General features: G+C 39.6%; 1 protein-coding gene and 1 pseudogene across 11 annotated transcripts in view; one reads left to right on the top strand and one right to left on the bottom strand.

The window, feature by feature from the left end:
• Positions 1–21,945, bottom strand: part of Cdk5rap2 (CDK5 regulatory subunit associated protein 2) — a 186,595-nt gene that overhangs the window by 95,926 nt on the left and 68,724 nt on the right. For all 11 annotated transcript variants that reach the window (XM_015497679.2, XM_015497682.2, XM_015497681.2 and 8 more), the window contains one exon: positions 1,261–1,431. In XM_015497679.2, the coding sequence (XP_015353165.1) occupies positions 1,261–1,431 (171 nt within the window). The remainder of the gene's footprint in view (positions 1–1,260; positions 1,432–21,945) is intronic.
• Positions 20,689–21,043, top strand: LOC107152143 (annotated as a pseudogene).

The following is a 21,945-nucleotide window of genomic DNA, read 5'->3' as shown; positions in this document are numbered from 1 at the left end:
ATTTAATAGGGATAATTTGGTGGGTTGATTTTTGTTGGTGGTAGTGTTTTATGGTGCTGGGGATCAAACCCAGAGCCTCACTCATGCTAGACAAGCACTCTACCACTGAGCTCTATATACCTTGGCTATAGTGTTAATTTGGGGGATTTTTAAAAGCTGGCCAACTTTGCCTTGTTTCCATCTCCTCTGTGCACCTATGTTCTGTCTGGGCCTTTTTGTCTTTCTTCTCAAACACTTTCACCTGTCTGATGAACTCAGGCTGTCTACCTACTTTTCACAGACAAAAGTGCTCAGAGCTCTGTGAGTGTGGAAAGGACATGTCAATGGTGTCCTCAGTGTGATGTCAGCTGCCAGCAGCTTATGTCACTTCTCCCCTGAGAGGAACCTCTGGTCTTGGTGTGTACACTTCTACTCCCTCCCACTCTGATCCCTAAAACCCACTCCTGCTCCCAGTTGCATCTGGTGGCTCAGGGCCAGAGTTTATCTGGTTTAAGGTCTCCACACATGTGCTGCTGCTGAGAAGAGGAGGATCACCTAGAACTGCTTGGTATTCCAGCATGATCTCCCATTTCAAAGGTACCACTGCATCCAGCACCTACTAAGCCTTCCTGGGGCCACGATATAAATCGGCTTGCTTCTCTTGGCTTTCATCCCAAGGTATATAGCCTGGTAACAAATGCTGAGTCCTACTGCAATTCCCACTTGCCCACCCACTTATCCTCCAAATTTTTCATGCCGACTCACAATGGCTATTGTACCTGCTCCCACTGTCCTCGTTAGTTATTGTGGGTTTTATACCTTCTTCTTCCTTCACGGCTATTTTAGTGAGATTTTAGTAGGAAGCAGAATTAAACACTCATGTTCAACCTCCCATGGTTCTATAAGTCTGTGTTGAGTCTGAAAAATTCACTACATTACCCAAGAAATATATTCCAAGACCAAAAGGAGTCATTTAAAGAAGTCGTCCAGAGTAGTGAAGAGGCATGGCCCAAATAAGGAACAGCAAGTACCCACTAGAGAAAAACAGGCCAGGGCTCTACCACTCATCAGATGACCCAGGACAAGTTGTTCTCCTCTCTGAGCTTCCTGTTTCTCTTACTCTCCTCATGGCTGAGGCTCAAATGACATAAATGACACCTAAAGTTCTCTGAGACAGAACAATGAAAACTATAATCATAACAGTTCCTAGAAAACAGTTCCTAAAAACCATGCTAAATCAAAAGATTAAAAGAAAAAAGAAAAAAAAAAAAGTCGCAGTACCTGAAGCAGCGGGTCCTTTTGACTGGCACTCTCTATCAGATGTCTGATTACTTGCTCTTGACCAGGCAATTTGTTATTGCTTTCACTTAAAAGACTCTTGTAGCAATTCTCCACTGCTTTCTCTCTTTCATTGACTTCATTGCATAATTTTTCAACTTCATTTCTCAGGTCCTACCAGGAGAAAAATTTAAAAAATGAAATTTATTTGATAAAAATTTTGAGGTAAGAATCTCTTACCCACTGGACTTGCCAAATTATCACTATAAGAAAACAAGCTAATTGATGTATTTAACCAATGTGTATTTCCTGCTCATCCAGAATCTTACAAAAGCCAACTTTAAGAATATCTGAAATTTAGAAACAGTTTTGTGCACATATATTTATCACAATATTATTTACAATGCTGAAAAACCAGAAAGAAACTGGAGCCAACAACAGAGAAGTAATAATGAGAAAATTAAAACAGTATGGAATAGAAAAAGCACAATTATGAGTAATATCAAACCAGAATTCCAAACTGTATGTACAACATGATGCTGTTTTCGATGTTTACACAAATGCTGCAAGGTCCTCAGGGAACATATAAAAATTATTAACAGTGCACCTACATGGAGGGAGGGAGGTGTTTTTCAGTTTTACCCTTTTTTCTTCTGAGTTCCTAAAATCTAGGTAATCTTGTATTACTTTCATAATCAGGAAAAAAAGTTTCTTAATACTATTTACAAAGAATTTATAATATGGAACTATTTATAAAGACTATAATATGGGAAATTATCATGTTATAGAGTTAAAAATGAAAAAAGGCAGTTTATAGTACAATCGTGACTACCTTAAAATATGTACTATTTGTAATATTGAAGCACAATTCATAATAGCAAAAGGCTATAAAACCCAAGTGTCCACAATAGAGGAATCAACTATGGCGTGTTCTTATAATGGGGCACACTTGAGCTATAAAGAAAAAGGAATGGAACTCTCTCTACAAATATACTGCCCTAAAGAAACCCTCAGAATATATTAAGTAGGGGTGAGGGGAGAGAGGAGAACCCAAGAGAAATAAGTATGGACAGCATACTACCATTTATTTAACCATAAAACAAATTAAATGGTAGTTGCCTATACGGTAGAGAGAACAAGGTAGAAGAGCAGAAATAGAGGCTAGAACTCATTCTACAGATGTGATGTTGGAACCATTTAAATGTTTACAGAATTATGTTAAAAAGAAAATAAAAATCCCCTAAAACTAAAAACAGTGCAAACAAAAGAACCAATCTAATTTGGTATTGAGTTGATTAGCTAAGCAAACATACAGGAATTATTTTAATAACTTCAATGCAGAGTAATTTGTGGGTCCCCGGTGGGATACTTTACTCTAAAGACAAAAGGGGCTGCAAAAAATCTTAAAACTATTTTCATTCATCTTGTTGTAAGTCATAATCTTGATAGCGGTATGCTGAAGTTAGATATATGTATATAATATATATTTATTAAATAAGTAATTATTAATCTCATAAAAAGCATAAGAATGAACACAAACTTAAAGGCTAAAACTCGTAACTCTAAATTTAAATTTGAATCTCAGTAAACTTATATTTTACTTCCTTCCTTCCACTGAATAAGGCCAGCATCAGTGTCCTCCCTGGTATCCAGACTGTAATCTCTACCAGAGTTCCTTAAAGCAGAAGTTCTCAAAATTGTTCCTAAAGCAACAAAATTAGCATCATGAGACAACCAAATATCCCCACTTCAGGATCCCACTTCAGATCTATTAAGCCAAAACCTCTGATGTAGGAAGGCCCACCAATCTGTGTTTTCACAAGCCCTTCAAGTAATTCTTATGCACACTCTCAAGACTACAGGATTCCTGTCCAAGGAACTCAGGAACCAACTAGAAAAAGCTAATTCTATTGTCCAAGAATAGAAAAATTAGAATTTTTAAAAAGATAATTACAATTAATTCATATATCAAAAATCCAAAAGTCTGGACTGAGGGTGTAGCTCAGTGGCAGAGGACCTAGCTTACACGAGGCTCTAGGTTCAATCTCCAGAATTAAAAAAAAAAAAAAATCAAAAAAATCCATGAATTTATGATGCTTTTTAAAAAGGCCTTCCATAAATCTGGTAGACAGAATAATAGCCCCCTTCTCCCAAAGATGTTCACATCCTAACTCCCACATGGCAAAAGAAATAAAGATAATGGAATAAGGTTCCAAATCAGCTGACCTTAAAATAGAAATGCTACCCTGGATTGCCCAGGTGGGCGCAACAGGACCATAAAGATCCTTAAAAGTGAAAGAAGAAAGCAGAAAAGACCCCGCCAATCACTGCTGGCCATGAAGATGAAAAGGGGTTGTGGGACTAGAAACCAGGCGTCTCTAGAACCTGGACAAGACCAAGAGGTCAGGGTGCCCTGCAGCCCTCAGGAGGAGCCTAAGCCCTACCCGGCCTTACTTAACGAGACCTCATTCAGACTTGACTTCAGAACTGTTAAGATTTTAACTCTTTATTGCTAAGTCACCAAGTTCATGGTAACCTGCTGCACCAGCAATAGGAAGCTAACACAAGAGCCTCTGGTGGATTCCAGAAAACTCTTATTTGTCTTTCCTGGAGGAACTTCACCTAAAGATAACTAAATAAACGATGAAAAATAAGTATCTCTTAATAGAAGTATTCAGCCATAAACAAAAAGTGGAATAATGAAATGAGATTATTACCATTTTGCAAACAAACATCAATGGCTAGTAATATCTCAAAATCAGGGATTATCAAATGTTTGGAAGAAACAAAGAAAATGTTTTAAAAATAAAATGCTAATTTAATTTTTTTAATTTAAATTTAAAAAATTGGGGCTGGGATTGTGGCTCAGTGGTAGTGATATGCTCGAGTTCAGAACCCCCAAGAGACCACCAGAGACCAAGATTGACGTAAGCAGCAAAAGAGGTGTTTATTGGGAGCTAGCTCGGTCCTCCAAGCGCACACAGCAAATGGTGACGCTGACAGGCCCCGAGCCCAGGGTTCGCAGCAGTTTTGTACACTCTTTGGGGAAGGCAGGGACTTCACATACATCATAGCATCTCTTAGCAAATCATCACACAATGCGGAAAAATCATAAAACAACTCTAAAACATGATTAGCACATTCACTGGCGGGAACAAGTTGGATAAGGGTGATTGGTTAGTACAAGAGCGGGATTCGTTTGAACTGTTTGGTTTAAGCCACGAGGGGTGTTCATGCTGAAATATATGGTTTCCCAACATGTTATCAACCACCATAAACTACTCGGAGGGTCATCAGGCATCCCAGGTATTTTCCTATCTCATGCTGATCGGTGGTTGCTAGGGGGTTGCTATGGGTCCTCACCTAGCCTGACTAAGTCAGGGACACCTGGGCACAGATCTCTCCTGTTATTTGCAGACAAACAACTCACCAGGGTGGGGATGCACCTAGGAGTGCTCTGTGGGTTTTTCCAAGGATAAGGGCCACGCCCACTTCCTTGGACAAGCTTTGCTCTGAGGTAGAGGCTGGTTTCTCAAAAATGAAGTCACATCAGTTTCTCAGTAGTGCACTTGCCTAGCATGTAAGAGACACTGGGTTCGATTCTCAGTACCACATATAAATAAATGAATAAAATAAAGGTCCATCAACGTCTAAAAAATTTTTTTTTAAATAAATAAATTTTAAAAATTAAATGTTAATTACTTTTCCTGGATAAAAATGATGTGATTGCCCTAAATATTTAGTGCAAAACAACTTGACGAAGAACCTATCATGAATTATAAACAGTAAAGAGAAATTCAATTCTAGTAGAGAAGAAGGATTTTTTTTTATTATACTGGGGGTTCCAGGGCCCCCTAACATATACCAGAAGTGGACACTAAAGTAAAAGTGGACACTCTGATATGTAAAATAGCACAGTGTTTATATATAACCATACATCATCCTGTATACTTCAAATCATTCTGGACTATCTACCAAACCTAATACAATGTACATGCTATGTAAACAGCTGTTAGACTTCATTGTTTTGGGAATAATGTCAAATTATTCTATGTTTTCAGTACAGGTACAACTTTTTTCCCAAACATTTTCTATCCAAGATTGGTTGAATCCGTGGGTGTAGAACCCACAGATACAGAGAGCTGACTGTAATACCAAAGCACAAGCAAATTCTAAAATTAAAGAGTTAAAATGTTCTCCCTCAATACAATCACACACCAACAAAATAAGCCATTTTCAAAGTGTGAATGCTCCTTTCAGACCTTGTCCATCTGCAGCCATAATTTTTATATAATTTTAATTTTGGTTTGGACTTTTTCTTATTATTATTTTTTACATTATACCATGACCTACAAAGAAAACACAGCAATTAAATAATGAGGACATAAAAAGTACAATTAAAAACAAAAAGGGAAGTTTAAGATTATGAAATCAAAAAAAGTTGCTTGGTTTTTTTTAAGTTTTGGGATGAGGGAGGTCCACGGAAGTGCCCCAGTACTGCCACCTTGGCTCAGATATCCTTTGAGCCAGAGAGAAAGAGAAGGCGGGTTTGCTTAGCAAGACTCCACATCACGGCCGCCGCCCGCACCTGCAAGTTAGGCAGACCTGTGACCGACCGGCAGAACAGGCCCAGTGGCCCGCCGGCGGGGTAGACACGTCACCCCAATTGGAGGAGGGGCAGAGCAGAGCCGCCGCCCGTGCCTGCAAGGTAGGCAAACCTGCGACCAACCGGCAAAACAGGCCCAGCAGCCCGCCGGCGTGGTAGACACATCACCCCAATTGGAGGAAGGGCCCAGCTGCCGCCCGCAAGGGAGGCAGACCGTGTGTCCCGGAGAAGGGGCCCAGCGGCCCGCCGGCCTAGTTGAAAGATCACCCCAATTGGAGGAGGGGCATAGCCGCCTCCAGCGCCTGCAAGGTAGGCAGACCTGCAACCTGGAGAACAGGCCCAGCGGCCCACCAGCGTGGTAGACAGATCACCCCTATTGGAGGAGGGGCCTAGCCGTTGCCCGCAAGGTAGGCAGACCACGCGACCTGGAGAAGGGGCCCTGCGACCCGCCGGCGTGATAGACAGATCACCCCAATTGGAGGAGGAGCACAGCTGCCGCCTGCCCCTGCAAGGGAGACTTTGCAACTATACAAGAGCAATATAAATATATAGGGGGAAAATTCAATAACACAACAGTTTCACCAAGCAGAAAGAAACGCGAGCAGTATGAAAAGACAAGGAAAGAAAGGACCACAAGCAATGCAGGTCAACTCAACGTTAGAAGAGGTAATATCTGCAGCAGATGGAATGTCAGATAAAGAATTCAGGATATACATGCTTCAGATGATCTGGAGTCTCAAGGAAGACATTAGACAGCAAAATCAGACAATGAAAGATCACTTCGACAATGAATTACACAAACAAATCCAGGAAGCAAAGGATCAACTATACAGGGAGATAGAGGTTATAAAAAACAAACAAACAGAAATCCTAGAAATGCAGGAAGCAATAAACCAACTTAAAAACTCAATGGAGAATACTACCAGCAGAGTAGAACACTTAGAAGATAGAACATCAGACAATGAAGACAAAGTATTTCAACTGGAAAAGAACATAGACAGCTCAGCAAGACTGTTAAGAAACCATGAGCAGAACATCCAAGAAATATGGGATAACATTAAGAGACCAAACTTAAGAGTCATTGGGATACAGGAAGGTACAGAGCTCCAAACCAAAGGAATGAGCAGTCTATTCAATGAAATAATACGAGAAAACTTCCCAGACTTGAAGAATGAGACAGAATCCCAAATCCTAGAAGCCTACAGGACGCCGAATGTGCAAAATCATAAGAGATCCACACCTAGACACATTATAATGAAGATGCCCAACATACAGAATAAGGAGAGAATTTTAAAAGCTACAAGAGAAAGGAAGCAGATTACATTTAGGGGTAAGCCAATCAGGATAACAGCTGATCTTTCAACACAGACTCTGAAAGCTAGAAGATCCTGGAATAACATATTTCAAACACTGAAAGAAAATGGGTTCCAACCAAGAATTGTGTATCCAGCGAAATTAAGCTTCAGGATGGAAGATGAAATTAAAACCTTCCACGATAAACAAAAGTTTAAAGAATTCGCAGCTAGAAAACCATCTCTTCAAAACATCCTCGCCAAAGCATTACAGGAAGAGGAAATGGAAAATAACAATGAAAACCAACAGTGGGAGGTAGGACAGTAAAGGGGGGGAAAATAATCAAAGAGGAAAACAAACCATGTTTAGTAACAGAAATAAACAAATATGGCTGGAAGAACAACCCATATCTCAATAATAACCCTAAATGTTAATGGCTTAAACTCACCAATTAAGAGACACAGGCTAGTAGAATGGATCACAAAACAAGACCCAACAATATGCTGCCTACAGGAGACGCATTTGATAGGAAAAGACATACATAGGCTGAAGGTGAAAGGTTGGGAAAAATCATATCACTCATATGGACTTCGGAAACAAGCAGGAGTGTCCATACTCATATCAAATAAAATAGATTTCAAGCCAAAGTTAATCAAAAGGGATAAAGAGGGACACTACATACTGCTTAAGGGAACCATACACCAACAAGACATAACAATCATAAATATTTATGCCCCAAACAATGGTGCAGCTATGTTCGTCAAACAAACTCTTCTCAAGTTCAAGAGTCTAATAGACCACCATACCATAATCATGGGAGACTTCAACACACCTCTCTCGCCACTGGACAGATCTTCCAAACAAAAGTTGAATAAGGAAACTATAGAACTCAATAACACTATTAATAACCTAGACCTAATTGACATATATAGAGTATACCACCCAACATCAAGCAGTTACACTTTTTTCTCAGCAGCACATGGATCCTTCTCAAAAATAGATCATATATTATGTCACAGGGCAACTCTTAGACAATATAAAGGAGTAGAGATAATACCATGCATCTTATCTGATCATAATGGAATGAAACTGAAAATCAACGATAAAAGAAGGAAGGAAAAAGCATACATCACTTGGAGAATGAACAATAGGTTACTGAATGATCAATGGGTTATAGAAGACATCAAGGAGGAAATTAAAAAATTCTTAGAGATAAATGAAAACACAGACACAACATATCGGAATCTATGGGACACATTGAAAGCAGTTCTAAGAGGAAAATTCATTGCTTGGAGTTCATTCCTTAAAAAAAGAAAAAACCAACAAATAAATGATCTCATACTTCATCTCAAAATCCTAGAAAAAGAAGAGCAAAACAACAGCAAAAGAAGTAGAAGGCAAGAAATAATTAAAATCAGAGCTGAAATTAATGAAATCGAAACAAAAGAAATAATTGAAAAAATTGAGAAAACTAAAAGTTGGTTCTTTGAAAAAATAAATAAGATCGACAGACCCTTAGCCATGCTAACGAAGAGAAGAAGAGAGAGAACTCAAATTACTAGCATACAGGATGAAAAAGGCAATATCACAACAGACACTTCAGAAATACAGAAGATAATTAGAAATTATTTTGAATCCTTATACTCCAATAAAATAGAAGATAGTGAAGGCATCGATAAATTTCTTAAGTCATATGATCTACCCAGATTGAGTCAGGAGGATATAGAAAACCTAAACAGAATAATACCAATTGAGGAAATAGAAGAAGCCATCAAAAGACTACCAACTAAGAAAAGCCCAGGACCGGATAGGTATACAGCAGAGTTTTACAAAACCTTTAAAGAATAACTAATACGGGGAGAGGTGGGGAGGGGGGAGGGTGGAGGATGGGAAAGGCAGCGGAGCACAACAGACACTAGGATGGCAATTTGTAAATCAATGGATGTGTAACTGATGTGATTCTGCAATCTGTGTATGGGGTGAAGGTGGGAGTTCATAACCCACTTGAATCAAAGTGTGGAATATGATATGTCAAGAAATTTGTAATGTTTTGAACAACCCACAATAAAAAATTTAAAAAAAAAAAAAATGAATAACTAATACCAATACTTTTCAAGCTATTCCAGGAAATAGAAAAAGAGGGAGAACTTCCAAATTCATTCTACGAGGCCAACATCACCCTGATTCCTAAACCAGACAAAGACAATTCAAAGAAAGAAAACTACAGACCAATATCTCTAATGAATCTAGATGCAAAAATCCTCAATAAAATTCTGGCAAATCGGATACAAAAACATATCAAAAAAATTGTGCACCATGATCAAGTAGGATTCATCCCTGGGATGCAAGGCTGGTTCAATATACGGAAATCAATAAATGTTATTCACCACATCAATAGACTTAAAAATAAGAACCATATGATCATCTCGATAGACGCAGAAAAAGCATTCGACAAAGTACAGCATCCCATCATGTTCAAAACTCTAGGAAAACTAGGGATAACAGGAACATACCTCAATATTGTAAAAGCTATCTATGCTAAGCCTCAGGCTAGCATCATTCTGAACGGAGAAAAATTGAAGGCATTCCCTCTAAAATCTGGAACAAGACAGGGATGCCCTCTCTCACCACTTCTGTTCAACATAGTTCTCGAAACACTGGCCAGAGCAATTAGACAAACGAAAGAAATTAAAGGCATAAAAATAGGAAAAGAAGAACTTAAATTATCACTATTTTCAGATGACATGATTCTATACCTAGCAGACTCAAAAGGGTCTACAAAGATACTATTGGAGCTAATAAATGAATTCAGCAAAGTGGCAGGATATAAAATCAACACGCATAAATCAAAGGCATTCCTGTACATCAGCGACAAATCCTCTGAAATGGAAATGAGGACAACCACTCCATTCACAATATCTTCAAAAAAAATAAAATACTTGGGAATCAACCTAACAAAAGAGGTGAAAGACTTATACAATGAAAACTACAGAACCCTAAAGAGAGAAATAGAAGAAGATCTTAGAAGATGGAAAAATATACCCTGTTCATGGATAGGCAGAACTAACATCATCAAAATGGCGATATTACCAAATGTTCTCTACAGGTTTAATGCAATGCCAATCAAAATCCCAACGGCATTACTTGTAGAAATAGATAAAGCAATCATGAAATTCATATGGAAAAATAAAAGACCCAGAATAGCAAAAACAACTCTAAGCAGGAAGTTTGAATCAGGCAGTATAGCGATACCAGACTTCAAACTATACTACAGAGCAATAGTAACAAAAACAGCATGGTACTGGTACCAAAACAGGCGGGTGGACCAATGGTACAGAATAGAGGACACAGAAACCAATCCACAAAACTACAACTATCTTATATTTGATAAAGGGGCTAAAAGCATGCAATGGAGGAAGGATAGCATCTTCAACAAATGGTGCTGGGAAAACTGGAAATCCATATGCAACAAAATGAANAATACAAGGGGGAGAAATGAATTACAGGAGATGGGGTAGAGAGAGAAGAGGGTAGGGGAGGGGAGGGGGGATAGTAGAGGATAGGAAAGGCAGCAGAATACAACAGACACTAGTATGGCAATATGTAAATCAGTGGATGTATAACCGATGTGATTCTGCAATCTGTATACGGGGTAAAAATGGGAGTTCATAACCCACTTGAATCAAAGTGTGAAATATGATATATTAAGAACTATGTAATGTTTTGAACAACCAACAATAAAAATTTAAAAAATAAATAAAATAAAACAAAAAGTGAAGAAAAAAAAAAAAAGACTCCACGTCACCTTCAGATTTCCTAGCTTTAGTGAATACTCACTACATGTCCAACCATTTGCTTTTACATATGACAAACAGCAATGTGCTATTACGTCTTCTTGGGGGTTTTTATTTTTACAGTTTTTAATTAATTTTGATTTGATTTCTCAGAACATGTTTTGAGGATTCTTTCTGCAAACCAACAAACTATCTTCCAAAAGGGCAGTGGCTAAAGTATCACTGCAAAATGTTAGTCCCACCCCAAAGTGTAAGTTTTTATCTTACCACATCCTGGCCAGGAACATTTACTTAACTGTTTGCTAATATAAATTGGTATAATGATAATATAATTGGTATAATGATTCTTCAAGAATTTGAATTTGCATTTCCTTGATTGCCAACCCCGTTTCTGTATATCTGACATTTCCCCTCAGATCAACTGTCCTTACTGGCCAAGGATGACAAAATTTTCAAGGACAGCTCTAACAAAAATTTGATCTCTCAAGAATGAATGGCCTGGAGCAGGGGCAGAATATTTGCCTAGCATGTGTGAGAGGTGTGGAGCCTGTGTTCCCTCATATTGAATCCTGGCAACACAGTAACTGGTGCAACCAGAATACAGAAGAAGTGACACTGTGCCAGATCCTGGGCCCAGGCCTTAGAAAACTGGTAGCTTCCAACTCCTGCCTCCTGGAGCCCTGTGAGTCCTCCAAGATGACGACTACCCTGACACTGCTCTGCTGAAGAGCCACACACAAGTGCCACGGCTGACAACCCCAGTTATGCTTAGTTTTCAGTCATCTCCAACAACACGCCAGACACATGAGGAAAGATTCACGGCCCCTCAGGACCAGCCCCCTCACCAGCTGAATGCCATGAGTGACCTGACCACCGCAAGCAGAAAAATCACACAGCTAAGCCCTGCTCAAATCCTTGACCAATAAAGTGAAATATAAGAAAGTTATTGTTTAAGATGATCTGGGGTAATCTCTTACATAGCACCCAGAACACCACTAACTAAATACTTATTAGATAAACAAATGAGCAAATGAATAAAGTAGATGAGATTTCTCTTTCTTTCTTTCTTTCTTTCTTTCTTTTTATTTCAGTGCTTGGGATTGAACCTAGGGCTTCGCACATGCTCAGCAAGCACTCTACCACCAAGTCACCCCCCAGCCCTGTTTCTATTTCATGAATGAGGAACAGCATCTGCCTGACCCCACTCTCTGATTCCAAAGCCTCTCAGTTCACCCAGACACCATGGCACAGGTTTGTGTCTCTGGCATCACCCACCTATACCTTGATCCTGGTCCATTTAAATGATCTCATCTGACACTCGAGTTTAGAAAATTCCAGATGAAAACTGCTATGAAGAATATCTATATTATGTTAACATTGCCTTTCAGGTATATCTCTTTAAAGTCACAATAAACCTGCATACCATCCTAGAAGAACATGCCTTCTTTTAAATTTTATTTTAGTTATATTGTTTAAGTCTGGCAAATAATAATTATATTTGGGAGTAAAATGTGATGTTTTGATATATGTACACATTGTGGAATGATTATATCAACTAATTAGCATATACATCACTTCAAGTACTTTTTGTAACGACAATGAAAATTTGTCCTTTCAGCAACTTTGAAATATGTAATAATTAGTTATGCTAATGTAAATATTAATTATGCTTAGAATGTGGTACAATAGATCTAGAAAACTTATTCCTCCTAAGAAACTCTGGACCCCTTGGTCAACACCTCTATCCTTCCCCACCAGCCACAGTCTTTGGTCACCACCATGAAACTCTCTACTCCTGCAGGTTCACCTCAGATTCCAGCTTCATCCATACTGTCACAAATTAAAGGATTTCATTCTTTTTGGTAACTAAATATTATTCTATTGTAAAAATATACCACATTTTCCTTATCCATGCATCAGGTGAAGACACTCTTGACTACTGTGAATAACGCTGAGATGAACATGCAAGTGGACCACCCGGTGCTCACATCAGCCCTTCCCAGTGCAGACTCACATACTCAGAAGCAAGATCACCAGATCATATGACACTCCTATGTTTGGTTCTCAGGAACCTCCGAACTGTCCTCCATACTGATTCACATTCCTACCAACAGCATTCAAGAGTTCCTTTCCTCCAATCCTCCACAACAACTGTTATCTTTCATCTTCTTAGTCACCACCATTCTAACGCATGTGAAGAGTGTCTCAGTGTGATTTTAATTTCCATTTCCATGATGATCAGGATGTTGAGCATTTTATTAATACACTAGTTGGCTACTTGTATGTCTTCATTTGAGAAAAGTCTGCTCCAGTCCTTCCCCTTTCTTCATCAGGTTATTTGTTTCCTTGCTACTGAGTGGCATTCCTTGTATATTTAAGGTTCAGATGCTTTCCCCCAGCCTCCAGGCTGTCTGTCCACACTTGTACCTGGTCCCCTGCTATGTGCTTTTCAGCTTGTTGAGTCCCCTTGGTCTGTTTCTGCTTTTGTCTACAGTGCTTTTGGGATAAGAGCCAAAAAGCCACTGCCCAAACCAATGTTATGGAGCCTTTCCTCTGAGTTTTCCTCTACTAGTTAGTTTCACAGTTTCAGGTATTGCATTAAGTTGATTTTTTTATGTGGTGTGAGACAAAGATCTAATGTCATTCTTCATGTAAGTATCATTTGTCCCAGTACCATTTATTGAAGACACTATCCACTTTTATGCCAGTACCATGACATTTTGATTATGAAAGCTTTGTAGTATAGCCGTCCTCCTAATTTTAAAATGTCCAGGTATCACAGTCTATAGGCACAGTTAAGTCCATTTACATCATTTTCCAGACTAAGTGCCTTCCTCTATATATGCACTTGTCAGATCCATATTTTAATGTCTAGTTCAAATTCTAGCACATATGTGTACGTTCAGTAATCTTTTACTCTATTCTCCTTTCCATGTGCATTTAAATTTTTAACTCAGCTAACTAGGCTAAGAACTTCTTAACCTAGTAATACATGGCTACTCATGTTGTACCACATTTCCCCCACATGCCCTCCAAACATAACAGAAGACAGTGTGAAAATGACCTGCTCCAGAATTCCACAAAGGACATGTAGCTCTGTCATCCCCAAGATTAAGGGCTCTTAACCTGAGGTGCACTGATTGAACCCTGAGATCCTACACAAGTTTGTCCATGTACATACTTCTGGGGACAGGACTCACAACATCATCAACCTTGAGGAAATTCAATACACCCGTAAATATAAACCACCTCTTCTTTTAAATCATTGGTAATAGAAACCACCATTTTCTGAGCACCAGCGATAGCCCAGCTTTAGCCAGGGCTTTTTCCATGAAATCACTCTAACCTCTCTGAAAGCCTGTGAGGTATTATTAATGCCACTTTTACAGAAAGGAAACTAAAGCTCACAGAGATGGTAAAATTTTGCCAAAGCTTTACAAACAATCTCTAATGCTAAAATTCAAAACCAAACCAGTGTGACCACAAATTCTGTGTTCTTTCCACCCAACTGCACTATTGCGAAGACCAATGGAAGTATAAAACCAGTGTGTGACCTGGCTTTCAAGGTCAACAATTCCAACATCCCAAGCTAATTTTATGATTTCTCAAGGACTTGGGCTGATGGAATATCCAGACTGACACTGAGGCCCTCCTCCAAATGAAAGAGGCAGGACCAAGGATGCTGTACCTCTTATGAAGAGCAGTCAGATAAGGCTTAAAGCAGAGAGGCCACTGGGAAGGGAGGAGGTGTGCACAGAGGTGGCCTTGAGGAGGAGCGGCTGCCATGGCAACACAAAGCCGCCGACAGGCTCCTGTTCCCGCAACCCATGGAGTTATAATAAATGTTTTGGGGAGGCATGGAGACAGCATGTCTTGCCTGAGCAAAACAATCAGAACTGAAAATTGATAATCTTGGGTTTTTTCCCCAACCCTACTTCAATATTCCTGGGTTGTGAAGACAGAAAGACCTTGCCTTGCATCGTGGCTCCAGGCTAATCAGCTGTGTGACCACAGATAGAGAACTTAAATTTTTATGAGTATGTCCTTTCCAGAAATGATAATGATGTGGGCTCCTTTGAAGGTTAGTTAAATGGGGGAATACAGGACAGGTGCCCAGCACAGAGGCTGGGGCGGAGCAAACCATTCTGTCTCATCCCTCTCTCCCCTCCCTGGTTTTCTCTCATGGCCGCAGGGTTCAGCACTTGTCTCTCCCTCTCACACACACCTTATCATCCAACAGGTCACCCAAACCTCAGGGTATAGCACACCCTGGGTAGAGAGCACAGGAGAAATGAAGAGTGAGGATTTAGAGCTCTTCATGGCCAAGAGCCTCAAACCTGACCGGTCACCCCTCCTTCCACCCCAGAGTTCCCAAAGGGACTGTACAAAGAAGCAAGAGCAGAAGGGGAGTCGAAGTACAACTCCGACAATTCCAAATCCAAAGCTGAACTTTCTTAGGAAATTTAAGATCCGAGGTACTGCTGTCATTGTTATTGTTCCCGGAGGGGCGTGTGCAGCTTAATGGAGCTGCCCGGTCCTCTTAGGCAAGTGGATAAAGACAGAGGAACACTGGGGAGTGAGGGAGTCAGCCTGCCATACCAGGTGCAGCCCCCCAGGCCTGAAGAGGAAAGCAAGCAAATCCAGAACTTGGGTTCTTCCTGAATGTACAATGAACACCTGCACCTTCATTAACAAGGACAGCCCACTGAATACCCTGGACTCTGAATAATCTGATTGGTAACTCTCCTCTTCATGAGGGATCCAAGTGGAAGAAGGGTAGAAGCTGTAGCCACTAGGAGACAAGAGCATCCCTTCCCCTCGCTCACTCAGCCCCTCTTCTCCCTACACCCAGCTGCCACTGCCTTCTTCATACAGCAGCTCCCTGGGGCACCAGAGTAGCTTCCTCACTGGTCTCCCTGTCTCTGGGATTATCCAGCCAAATCCTGTAGACCTCTGATCATCCTTCTGCTCAGAACCCTTCAATAACTCCAAATCAATTGCAGAACAAAGCCCTCGTAGCAGGCAGCTCCTTCCAGACTCCTGCAGTGGCTCCAGCCTTATCTACAACCAGCCCCCTCCCCTGGCCACTTATTCACACACTTTCCAGGTTCTGCCTGTATCCACCCAGTCCCCTCCACCTGGTAAAAATGTCGTAAAATTCTCACCAATTACACCTAGAGATGGTGGCATACCATGTTCAAGGCCCAAGCCCAAGTGGCCATCTCTTCCACAAAGCCCTCCCTGATTAGTCTGGCCCTGGCCAACATCCTCCCAGAATACCATCCACCACTTTGATCTACAAAACTCTACAGCACTCAGAAGAGTGCAGGGCACAGTTACCCAGGACCTCATTCAACTCAACAACAACCCTAAGAAGCAGGTATTCTGATCATACCCATTTTGTCAATCAGAGTGCTGCCGTTCAAACAGTTCAAGCCACTTAAGCTAAATATCAGGTAAAAAGTGGTAAAACAAGAATTTAAAACCCAGTCTATCCTCCAAAAGATCAGAACTCTCTAATAACAGACTCCAAAGTTATCAAAATGTCTGAAATGTCAGATAAAAAACCCAAAAGAATGATTCTTAAAAACTTGAAGAGATCCACAAGAACATGGATAAACAGTTAAATGAATTTAGAAAAGTAATGCAGGATATGAATGAGAAATTCAGCAGAGATAAAGATTTTGAAAAAGAACCAATCAGAAATCTTAGAAATGAAGAACTCAAAAATTCAGTTGAAAGTCTCAACAACAGACTACATCAAGTAGAAGGAAAACTATCAAAGCTTGAAGAAGGTCTTTTAAAAATCACACATTCAGACAGACATAAATAAAAAAAATAAATAAGAAAGAATAAAGAGAACATTCAAAACCTTTGGGACAACATTAAAAAAAATCAACACCTGCATCATTAGGATACCCAAAGGGGAAGAAATGATGGTTAAGGCCACAGAAAACCTACTCAATGAAATGATAGCGGAAACCTTCCCTATCTCGGGAATGCCATGGGATCTAGGTACAGGAGGCCTAGAGAACCTCACATAGACATGACCAGAAAAGATCCTCACCACACACCACGTTAGACTCAAACTGTCAAAAGTATAAGACAGCCAGGCGTGGTGGACCATGCCTGTAATCCCAGCAGACTGGGAGGCTGACACAGGAGAATTGCGATTTCAAAGCCAGTCTCAGCAACTTAGCAAAGTACTTAGTCACTCAGGAAAACCCCGTCTCTAAATAAAATATAAAAAAAAAGGTCTGGGGACGTGGCTCAGTAAGTGAGCACCCCTGGGTTAAATCGTCAGTACCAAAAAAAAAAAAAAAAGTATAAGATGAAGAAGGAATTTTTAAATCTGCAGTTTTTAAATCTGCACATTCCAGGGCAACCCCATTAGACTAACAACAGATTTCTCAGCATCAACTTTACAGGTCAGGAGGTACTGAATGATGTATTTCAAGTCCTCAAAGAAAAGAACTGCCAACCGAGATTACTACACCAAGCAAGGCTGATTTAACAGACATTTACAGAACATATCATCTAACAGCTGCAAAAACACATTCTTTTCATCAATGCGAGAAACTTTCTCTGGAACAGACCATAATTAAGGTACAAAACAAGCCTTAAGAATTTAAAAAAATTGAAATCATATCATGTACCTTTTTTATCACAATGGAATCAAACTAGAAATCAACAGCAAGAGAAGTTTTGGAAATTATATAAATACATGGAAACTGTATTTATACACACCCTTCCAAGGCACACCCCCGGTGACACTCCTCCTCCATCCATGCCCCACCAGCCTTTGGTTACCACCCAGTCAGTCCACTCAAACTAGGATGGTCTGATTAGGTTACAATCTAATTATTCTACCTCTGAATACACTTGAATTAACACAGGAGCTTTTCAAGGACACCTAATACCTAAACCGTAACAACCAAAAACAAATAATGAGAGCAAATAAAATTAAAGTCTCCCAACAAAGACAAGTCCAAGATCAGATGACTTCACTGCTGAATTTTGCCAAACTTTTAAACAGCTAACATTAATGCTTCTCAAACTATTCCTCAGAATTGAAAGGGAAGGGACACTTCTAAACTCATTTACAAGGCCAGCATTGTCCTGGTACCAAAATCTGACAAGGACACAATAAAAAGAACAGACCACGGTGTCTGGTGGTCACAAAATTCTCAACAAAATACTAGCAAATCAAATTCAACAGCACATCGAAAAGATTAGACGCCTTGATGAAGCTGGTTTAATTCCAGGGATTCAAGAATGGTTCAACATACCCAAATCAATAAACAATATATCCCATAAATAAAAAATATAAATCATATGATCATCTCCACAGATGCAGAAAAGGGAGTTGATAAAATTCAACATCCCTTCATGATTAAAGCCCCACATAAATTACTTACAGAGCGATCAGACCTCAACATAATGAAGGCTGTATATGACAGACCCACAGCCAACACCGTACTGCATGGGAGAAAACTGAAAGCACTTCCTCTAGGATCAGGAACAAGGCAAGTGTGCTCTCTACTCTTATTCAATATAGTATTAGGAATTTTAGCCAGGGAAATTAAGCAAGAGAAAGAAATAAAAGGCATACAGACGATGAGATTCTATACAGAGAAAAACCTGAAGATTTCACCAAACGACCATTGGAACTGATAAATTTAGCAAAGTAACAGGATACAAATCAACACACAAAAATCAGTAGCTTTTCTATACACCAATAATGAATTTGCTGAGAAAGAAATCACAAAAACAATCCTACTCACAGGAGTCACAAAAAAATAATAAAATACTTAGGAGTACACTTAACCAAGGAAGTAAAAGACCTCTACAATGAAAACTGCAAAATACTGAAGACGGAAACTGAAGAAGACACTGTAGGGTGAAATGATCTCCCATGTTCATGGACCAGAGGAACTGATATAATCAATGCCCATACTTCCCAAAGCAAGCTACTGTTTCATTGCAAATACCATCAACATACAAATGACATTCTTCAGAGAACTAGGAAAAAAATTCTAAAATTCATGGAAGCACACACACACAAAAAAAAACCCAAATAGCCAAAAACAAACTTGAGCAAAAAAAAAAAAAAAATAGAGCTAAAGGCACAGTACCAGATTTCAAGACATACTACAGGACCATAGTAACAAAACAGTATGGTATTAGCATAAAAACAGACACCAATGGAACAGAACAGAGGACCCAGAAATAAATCCATGCATCTGCAGCCATGTGACTCTTGACTTAGACGCCCAAATATACATTGAAGAAAGGATAGCCTCTTCAACAAATAGTGCTAGGAAAACTGGAAGTCCACATGCAGAAGACTGAAACTCAGCCCCTAATTCTCATGCTGCATAAAAAGAAATTCAACTTAAAATGGATCAAAGACCTTAATGTAACATTTACCACTCTGAAACTACTAGAGGAAACAGCTGAAGATACTGGCAGAGACAGCAATTTCCTGGATAGGACTCCAAAAGCACAGGAAACAAAAGCAAAAACTAACAAACGGAATTCCCCCCAGAATACAAAGCCTCTGCACAGCTAGGAAACAGGAGAGGAGACAGCCCACAGGATGAAGGAAACCTCTGCCAGCTATTCAAATGACAGAGGATTAATATCCAGGATATATAAAGAACTCCAAAAAAAGGACAACAAAAAAGTAATTCAACTTCAAAAGTGGGGAAATGATCTGAATAGACACTTCCCAAAAGAAGTACAAATAGTCAATAAATAACATGAAAAAAATGTTCAAAATGATTAGCCATCAGGGAAACAAATTAAAACTACAATGAGATTCCATCTCACCTCAATTAGAACAGCTGTTATCAAAAAAAAAAAAAAAAAACCAGCAAATGCTGGTGAGGATGAGGATAAAAAGGACCACTTACACACTGTTGCTGAGACTGTAAATCAGCATAGCCACCACGGAAAACAGTAGGGAGGTTTCTCAGAAAACTAAAAAATAGATTTACCATATGATCCAGCCACACACTCTGGGTATATACTAGAAGGAACTGAAATCAGTGTACTATAAAGATATTTGCAAATCCATGTTTATCAAGGCACTATCTACAATAGGCAAGTTATATAATAAACCTACTAGATGCTATCAATGGATGAAAGGATAAGGAAAATGTGGTATCATTACATAATGGAGTCTTATTCAGTCATAATGGAAAACAAAACCATATCACTTGCAGGCAAATGGATGAAACTGAAGAGCATCATGTTAATAAGCCAGACTCAAAGCAAGCACTGCACACTTTCTTTCATCTGTGGAATCTAGAGGGGCACAAAAGATGATACGAAAGTAGAAGGGGGCTCTGGAGTAAGGGAAAAGAGGTCGGAGGAGAGGGAAGCAGGGTCAAAGAAGGCAACAGGGAGGGTGAATGTGATCAAAGTAGGTCACATGCATTATAAAAATGTCACAACGAAACCCATTACTTTGTGTAATTAATATGTGCTGATTTTTATAATTTTTAAAAACTAAAAAGAGAACAACCACATGATCTAGATATCCCATGTCTAACTATGCATCCAAAAGAAAAGAAGTCAGCATAAAAAAAGATACCTGCACGTCCATGTTTATCACTGCACTACTCACAATATCCAAAGTATGCAATCAGCCTAGGTACCTGTCAACAAATGCATGGATAAAGAAAGTATTGTTCTTCCGGTGGCAGAGCGGCAGATTACTGTGTGTGGGGCAAAATGGAGCTTGAGGCCATGAGCAGACAGATACACCAGCCCAGTAAAGCCAGCTGTCTTCCCCCATCTGACTGTGGTGCTTCCGGCTAATGGCATGTTCTTCACCTCCTGGTTCTTCATTTACAAGGTTACCTCCACCAAGTACACATGGGATATCTACAAAGAGCTCCTCATTTCCTTGGTGGCCTCACTCTTTATGGGCTATGGAGTCCTCTTCCTCCCTCTCTGGGTCGGCATCTACGTGTGAGCTCCCAAGGGCAACCACCAAGTGGCTTCACTAAATCCCTGCTTTTGTAAATTATTTTTTTTTTACTGTTGCTAGAAGTGTCCCACCTACTGCTCAAATATAGACAGATGTGTGACAAAAAAAAAGAAAAAATTATACAAGTACACAATGGAGTATTACTCAGCCATAAAGAATAAAACCCTGTCATTCGAAATACCACACGCTAACTCTCATATGTAGAAACTAAAGAATAAAATCTTAATCTGGAAGTAAAAGGATTATTAAAGAATGTGAAAGAATAGGTGAGGGTAGAGATGAGTAAAAGCAGCTGGGTAGACACAGTGGATCAATGGTAGATCAATGCATGATGTACACAAGCATGAACATATCACCATGAATCCCATTAATTTGCACAATTAACACATGTAATAAAAAATAAAAAATAAAAATGAAACCTGTTATGTATTCTTTTTTATCACTCCAGTGGTATTTCAAATGGAGCCCAAGAAATCCAAAGATCAGGAATACCCAAACCTCGCTGGCTAGCAGAGTCACCCAACTACATGTTCCAGGGAACCCCCTACTAGAAATTGATTCAGCTGGCAAGGGGAAGAGGACACAAATTCACATTTTGTTTTAATGCCTAAGAAATCTACAGAGCCCCTTGGATGCACCTGTTTTATTTGCTTATGAACAAGAGCTACTAGAAAAAGTTTGAAAACCCCTATCCTTCATCAGATACCCACCCTGCTTTACAGCAAGAACTGCCACAGCAAGATCTGCATAAGGTCACTGAATGACAGGTGTGAATTTCTACACTAATAGGCGATTTTCCTTGAAGATTCATAGGTGCTCTCGGGGCCAACACTGAGCTGAGAACTGCCTTTGCATATCAGGACTTCTTACAGCATGTCTGGTTTTTAAAAAGTGGATTATTTGAAAAATAAAATATCCCTACAATCTTAGAATTGCATTAGAAATGAAAAGCCAGGCCATCACACTTCCTTCTCCAGCCAGCTAGTCAGTTTTATCTC

Source organism: Marmota marmota, unplaced genomic scaffold, assembly GCF_001458135.2.
Source record: "Marmota marmota marmota unplaced genomic scaffold, marMar, whole genome shotgun sequence".
Classification (NCBI taxonomy): domain Eukaryota; kingdom Metazoa; phylum Chordata; class Mammalia; order Rodentia; family Sciuridae; genus Marmota; species Marmota marmota.
The sequence above is the reverse complement of the archived record's forward strand: the minus strand, read 5'-3'. Positions and strand labels throughout refer to the sequence as shown.